At 33.5% G+C, this 8,015-nt stretch overlaps 1 protein-coding gene across 1 annotated transcript; it reads left to right on the top strand.

Annotated features, from left to right (window-relative positions):
* Positions 1-481: 481 nt before the first annotated feature.
* LOC111708799 (paired box protein Pax-6) lies at positions 482-7,678 on the top strand (the record flags this gene model as incomplete). Its single annotated transcript, XM_023482293.1, is given in 7 exon segments — positions 482-916; positions 2,334-2,464; positions 3,709-3,925; positions 4,160-4,263; positions 5,244-5,376; positions 5,733-5,920; positions 7,662-7,678. Coding segments are annotated over 7 exon segments (839 nt in total), but the record flags the coding sequence as incomplete, so codon positions are not given.
* Between the last annotated feature and the right edge of the window lie 337 nt (positions 7,679-8,015).

The following is an 8,015-nucleotide window of genomic DNA, read 5'->3' as shown; positions in this document are numbered from 1 at the left end:
CCAGTAATGTCACATCAATTTTACCTTCTCCAGCCTTCTGTATAGTTCGCATAGTTTGTAAAGTTTAAAAAAGAATCCTAATTTTAAGTTTGTCTTGAGTTACTTTTTATTTTCGAATTGTCTAATCGTAAGAGTATAAAGAGTTAACGGTCCTAGGACACCATTCATTCTCCACTATTAATTTATTTAACAAATTATCTCCAAATCTGTGTGAAAAACGCAGACAAAGCCAGACTGATTAACGATAACATGATTTTCAAAAAATCCGGTCTGATTGACATTTTTCAAAAGACTTCGCCGGAAATGGAAACTTTGAGAATCTTTCTGATCATCTTCTATAATCTGCCATCATAAAAATCATTAATTTTTTTTCAAATACGATTTGTGTGCAATTTTTTGAATTGTGACTAAAAAGCTTAGATCCTCGAGTTTATATTATCAGAATGTCTCCGGCCACCTTTCCAAAATAAACGGAAAGTCATATAAATAAATCGTGCTTACACTTCTCCGAACTCTAAATCGTTTGACGGCATTCTCAATAAACGTCAATAAACGGTGTTCGCCTGCACTGGGTTTGAATAGGTGTTCCTTGCGTCTACGCGGCGTGGTTCTGTTCGTGGATTTTTATCATGCGGCATGCTCAAACTTCTACGCGGCGGGGCAGGCGGAAATTTGTCCGAAAGATCGAGTTAGGTTACACATGGAAGTTCGGGACCAATGGGAGACTTGGCGGCAAGATTAAACAGATTCACAGGCAGAACCTAGGCAGGGTAAACAGTACCCATCAGGCAGTGTGAGCAGTAGCATACAGAGCCAAACCAAACCAATAATAAATCAATTAATCACGGGGAATCAAGTTATGCCACGATGAATATCATTTTCTCTGATTACAATAAAATACCATCATCATCGGAAGGTAAGTCTGAGATTTTTAAGAAAAAAACGACAAAAATTATTTCTAGTTTATCTGATTTAAAGATCAAGAAATCAACAGGTGTCGTGTATATCTATATTATTGTTGCGGGAAATCTATCAATAATCTTATGCTTAAAATTTAAACAGTTTTAATGAAGTTTCTAAAAATAAATTCTGCACATTATAGAAAATTTTACGCAAAAATAATAACGGACGTTGCATGACTTCATGCAATTAGTATTTTAAAACTTTGAAAGTGCAAAAGATTTTAAAATTTAAAGATGTTAAAAATTAAGAAATTAAATTCTTGAACTATATCCATATTCCATATATATTTATTCCACGTCTATGATTATTTGCATTTTTTGCACAATTTTTTAATTATTTCAGTAACAGAGGATTTCTTTTATAAAGATTGTATTTCTTTTTTGGATCTTGCACTTCAAATTTATATCTAGGAATAGTTTAGTATGTTTTCTTTGTCGCTTTTCATACCTTTTCTGTCCTTTGTTATTACGATTCTTAAATGAATTTTCATATTCTTTTCGTATGAAACTTTATATTTTAATGAGGAACCATTCTTTCTCTGCGTGTTCTAGCACATTTTTACGTTCTCCTTCTTTATTTTTTTAAAAATTATTTTTTTATATTTCTTTAACGCGAGTTTTTATTAGTTTTTTATTTTCTCCTTTCATGCTTTTTCTTTTAAATCATCCTTATTCAATTCTTTATCGTTTCCTTCTTTATACTCTCTTAAACCATTCGTTGTCAACCATTCTTCCTCAATTTTTATTTTTCTCTGTGTTTTTTTTTTCCTATTTTTCTTATTCATTATTGGTTCTATCTCCTTAAATATCTTCCATAAAATACTGTTTTTAAAAAGATGATGAAAAGCGAGACTAATTTCGTGTCTGCGTTCTATGTTAATGTTCTTTTTGTCAAGATAATTACACAATAATTTTTGAAAAAAATATTCAGCTTTAAAGATACATGTAGAGTGGTTTAGGGGGGGGGGTAGACCCTGTTTTCTGTGCCAAAAGTAACAAATTTTTATCATATCACAACTAATTTCAATAAAATTTGGACGGATCGGGTTGAAGAAAATTTCTATATTTAAAGGTTGTTTTAAGTTTTAATAATTTCTGTCATTTAATTGAAAATTAATGAAGACATAAAAGTTTAGATCGTTTCTGTCTGAGATAAGGGATTTTTTCTATTGGTTTCTTTTACCTGAGCGCGCTATTAAATGAATTTTACATAAAGGTTTGCTTTAAATGGACAAAAAAAGTAACTTTTAAATCTTATTCAATGTTTTCGTTGACAATAGCTAATCTGATTACCTGATCAAAAATGTTTTCACAAAATGTTAATCCCGTTTTTCTTGTTTTTGTTTGTTATGATAAAGAATAATTTCTTAGGTTTAAGTATATCTGTAAAACAAGATGGCCTCCTGACTGCTCCTAAACCCTTCCCACATTTCCCTTTCCCCTTCTCCCAGCTCTCAACATTACGAGCACTCTCATCACACCAACAACTGCTAGAGCTTCAGGTAAAGACGACATTTAGAAAATGGAATTAAAAGCATGGCGTCAATCACATTAGTCTGAAATAGAAGGGGATAATTCGTTTAGTTTACTGTCCCGTTTCGATTAGTAGTGTATGTTGTACAACTTGTTCTAGCAGCCTAAATGTCAATATGGTGCCGGGGGCGTACGAGGGGGCCGAGCACCCCGGCTCCCCCCTTTACGTGCCCCCCTGAGGGGGGACACCCATGAGGGGGGGGGGTTGCTCTTGTTACATTACATCTGCTTGCATTTCCCTTCCTCAGGCAATCTACATCCTACATTGCATTGCATATCACTCACCCAAACTAAAAGATAAAGAAAAGAAATAAATTATATTCTGATTCACAACAATACCCTAACTTTGTCTGATCAAGTATTACATTAAATATCCATGTTTCCCATTTTGAAAACTGATTATTTTTATTTGTGGTTTCTCTACAAAAGTGACTCATGCCTTTTTTGCTTAAGAAACGATGTAGAAATAAAGGCTTCAAAGATACATTGGACATGCCACTCTATAAATGGAGGGTCACTTGAAATCACGCATGTATTCCATTTAAGAATAATTACATCGTATAATGAAAAATAATTTAAAATCTCACTTTTGATCTTAACTACAGATTTCATTAAAAAAACTTTAATCAATAATACCTTCAGTGTAAATATTTATATTCTATCATTATTTATAATACAATATGTATCCTATGAAAATGTAGATATTTTTAAAGAAACGTTTCCATTTCTATTTTTCACCCCTAGAAGCTTACACCACAGTATTAAGAAGGAGTGTCTAATAAGTCCAGATTAGAAAATTACATGAATAATTTATAAACACTTGTAATATGGAAGTGTGTATAGGATCGAATAGTTTACATAGTTAAACAATATATCAATATTTTTAAAAAAGGGGTTTTTAAGGGGGGGAGGCGAAAAATGTGCCCCCCTACACAAATGCTCTCGTACTCCCCTGAATGGTACATACTTCAAATGAAATGGAGTTTTCAGTGAATAAGGCACAATTTTCTTGCTCTAGGAGGAAATGATTTATTTGGTGTACTGCCCCGTTTTACCTATCATGCATGTAAAACTGTACAATTTGCTCTGGCTGCCTTTAGGTCAGTGCGGTACTTCAAATGAATCGAATGACTGCAGAGTTTACCGGCCCCTTTTTCAATTTTGAAAAAATGACAATTTTTTTATTTTTTCAGATAAAATTCGTAATTTTTAGGCCCGGTATGCTGGTCAGAGCAGTGCTTCACCTGTTCTCTCCTCCCTGCCTGCAAAACCGGTTCCTGTGCCGGCCCACGCCGGTCGTGTCCCTGGGATGATCGGTGGGTCAAAACCCAAAGTTGCAACTCCCGAGGTTGTTGCAAAAATAGAATCATATAAAAGAGACAATCCGACAATTTTCGCCTGGGAGATTCGGGAGAAATTAATTTCAGACGGTGAGTTGATTTTTTTTAGGAGGTGGAGAGATTTATTTGCAGGGGCGTATACATTAAGTTTAATCAAAGGTACCTTGCTTATAAAATTAAATATTTATTTGCAGGGGCGTATACATTAAGTTTAATCATAGGGGGAGGGGCGCTTAACCTTTAATGGCATTCCAGGGGGGGGGAATTCTAAAGTTTTTACTTTTCAATGTGAAGACCTTGCTTAAATTAAATATTTATTTGAAGGGGTGTGCACAAATAACACCGCCCCGAGTGTATCATCTATCAACAGAATTCTACGGAACCGAGCCGCAGAGCGAGCCGCAGCAGAATATGCTCACGCAACCCAGGTACGGGTTTTATTTATAATTAAGTTGGGTAAAAACTTAAAACAACATTATAATTGTGTGATTTTTTACGGGACTTGAACGCATAAAAAATGAATGTGCACGCAATTTCAAGTTACTCTTTAAACCTGCGTCTTACCAAAAAAAAATTACAAAGTTACAGTTTTTCCAATTCTGGTTTCTATATAAATGTGACTTGAGGTTTCATGCAGAGTAACATAAAATTGGAAATTTTCAGTATTCAACACTTTCCCAGATGGATTTGAAGTGACATCATTTTCCTAATTATTGCTCAAATAAAAGTTTAAAGTCTAAACACTGATCCAATCAGGGTTCAGTTATGTGTTTGTTTTCGATTTTGAACCAATAGAAATAGTATGGCGGTAACATCTATCTTTCTATCTATTTCATTATCCAATTAGAGATATGAATCCTTTAATCGGCGCTATCAGTTAATGGAAATATTTACTTCTACTGAAACTATAGTGCAGCTTGAGGTTCTCAAAAAAAATTCGTCTTCACTTCATTTAAATCATTTTTGTTTCGGCAATATTTTCAAATTTTTATCAGATGTTTTTTTAAAGACAATTTGCTATCAATTTTATTCCGTGGACCCAAAAAGTAATTTGAAATCAATAAACTTGACTGACACATGCACGCTGCTTGTGAGAAAACTTTAAAATATATAAAAGTTATTCACTGATACAATTATTTTTCTTTCTTTTTTGACAAGTAAATCAGCAAACTATTTTGAGTGAATGTGCAATATAAATATCAAAATATAGATTTACTGTTGAAAGATATTAAAACTAAGAACAGTTTAATTATCCATGTAAAAATATTTATGTGTATTCACTCCAATAAGTCATATTTAAATGTTAATAAATTTTCAAAACTCAGTCTTCCTTAAAAACGTTTTCAACATAGTATTTTTGTCTCAAACTTTTATTATTTCAAAATATAATTTTTTTTATTTTGCGAAGGTGAATTATCCCTGGTTTTCTCCGTTCTCCCTGCCATCAGCTCTAGGTTTATGGGGCGGAGCCCAACATCCCCTCCTACCAGCAATCCTCAAACCTAAAGAACCATCAGAACGGAAACCATTTGATAGTTCAGGTAAATATTGTTTGACTTGTACTGTACTATCAACAGTGCAACACGTTCTGTAAAACACTAACTGTACAACTTTGTTATGGTATAAGGTATAGAAGAAGACATTTCGAACAATTGTACAACTTTTCTGGAAGATACTGGCTGTACATAATACATATAGTTACGTACTTCTTATTACTTGTATAACTTTTTCGGTACAACACTGTATGTTACAAAACTTCGAAACTGTCCAATCAACACTATGCGTATATGACTGTCTGTACAACACTGCTATACAACACTGGACGAGGGAGAATTCACTAAAATCTTTTAAAATAAAGAAAGAAAAATAAGCATTAGCATAATCTTCTCCTCTATAGGCTCAAAACCGGAACTAATCGAGGGAGAGAACGAAGACGACAGTCCGCAATTTCGGCGCAGCAGAACTTCCTTTGAGACTGACCAGCTTGAGCAGCTGGAGAAAGAGTTTGAGAAAACCCATTATCCAGATCTAAAAACAAGAGAGCTTTTGTCTCAAAAAACTGGACTTTCAGAAGCTAGAATACAGGTATAGCGTTTGATCAGCAATTCTAACGAATCTTCTGTCTACAAAGAAAACGAGTTTTTGTAACAAACTCAAATTTTCTTTCCTATATCTTAGTATCTTAGTATCTTAGTATCCCAGTGTCGCAGACCTTAGATATTTCCATCCATAAATTCTCTAAGATTAAATGATCTAAGTTGAAAAATAAAAGGTTTACACCACCAGGTTGCAAAGATATAGGTGTTAGAAAATTTGAGTTTTTAACTTTAAAGCGGCTGAACCAATTTGGTCCTTTTTTTCCTTCTAAAATGCTCATTTCGATTATAAAATATTGTTTTAAAAACAACAAGTTGCAACGTAAAATATGTTATTTTTTTATAACCTTGATTATTTGTTGGAAGGGCTATGCAACCTGTGAGCCATTTCTTTAACCAAAAGCAAATTTGTCAGTTTTTAAAAACTTTTTGCATTAAAAATTTTTGTAACTTAAATGTTTCATTATAACCAATCTTTCTCCAAATCTGAGTTCTATATATGTTGATAATAAAATGTAATTCAGGAAATCGTTAACATGAAATTGCTAAAATAAAAAGTGCGAGAATGCTCATAAAGTCGGATGACAAAAGTGCTATGAAAATTCTTGAATGTGCTTGCATGCTTTAGTTCTTTTTCTTTCCGGGCAAATTCTACCTTTTTATACAGTGGTAGGCGAATATAGCATTTTTAGTTTTGGTTGTTAACAAGCTTTTTTACAGTGTACAGGCGAATATAGCAATTTAAGTTTTGGTTGCTTTTTTCGAATTTTAAGTAAACAAGTAAACAAAGAGAAGTGTTTTTAATTGACAGCTTTTCTTGACTTCAATGTTTATGTCGAAAGTCGTCTTCATTGTATTGATATAATTGCTTTCCTAAATATCTAAAAATTCTTAATAAACCCCCTTTCCCGGGAATTCATGAATCGATAAATTTCAAAACAGGTTGGACTTAAGGGATGGACATGCCCCCCCATAATCAGGATAGGGGGTCCTTGCCCCCTTGCCCCCCCTAGTTCCGCGCCTGAGTCAAATATATTTTTTAAATACTTTCAGCGTATACAAAGAGAAAGTTCCTCCATCTTTAAACTTCTAAAAACACAAGTCATCTGTTTAATTTCGTAGCAATGGTTCCTTTTGCATTTGTTGTTTGCTCACCGAACCTTGAGTGTTTTCTTTCTAGTTCTTTTATCACAACTTTTTTTTCTGAGGTTACAATAATAGTTTTCTATACAGATGTTTTAAATATCTGAAACAATTAATGGAAGTGGCAATTATACTACAAGCATTATAGCTGATACACTTGTTCTCTACAATAATCAATACCTTTGCTCTATAACAAGATTCTTATGTATAGTAAGCATGCAGCATTCTTTATTTTTTAACAATATACTAAAAATCTAGATAAAGAGTTTTACTTTTGGTACAAATTATAAAAAAATCATTCAATTGGTAAACACTTTATTTTCCCGCCTTACCGCGACTAAAGATTTCTAGTCTACTTTACTGACCCGGCTGGCTTTAAAGTGCTCTAATGATTATTAAGTCTTTTTTTAAGGCTAAAATTTGAAAATTGTGTTTATTTCTGATTTTTTGTGTGGCAATATTGTAATCCAAAACTGGTCATATATCTAGCCTAGCCAAGCGTAGAGAGTAGAACCGACCTTGAAAGATGATTAATTTTCTTGTACTTATTTTATCACCTTATCAAGTTTGTATATTTATATATTTAGGTTTGGTTTTCCAACCGGCGAGCAAAATGGCGGAGAAATCACCGCGGCAATTTATTTCGTCCTTTTGAGTTGGATATGTGCCGAGGGAGCCCTGATCAGCACTCCTCCCCTCCCTCCTCACCTAGGCTAGCCTCACCACCCTTACTCTCACCAATTGACGAGGATTCAGAGGCAAACTCTGCCGATATCAATGTGGACGTGGATAGTGATTGATTGATAAAAACCCCAAACCAAAGACGACAGTGATTAGATTATTTGATTATTTGTTGCTATTAAGCTGAGTCAGAAATTGTTAAAATATGACATGTGTTACTTTACTTTGAGAACATAATGCATTTAGATTATTAGAATGTC

This window comes from Eurytemora carolleeae, unplaced genomic scaffold (assembly GCF_000591075.1).
Source record: "Eurytemora carolleeae unplaced genomic scaffold, Eaff_2.0 scaffold687, whole genome shotgun sequence".
NCBI lineage: Eukaryota > Metazoa > Arthropoda > Copepoda > Calanoida > Temoridae > Eurytemora > Eurytemora carolleeae.
Note: the sequence above shows the minus strand (reverse complement) of the source record. Positions and strands in the feature narration are given on the sequence as shown.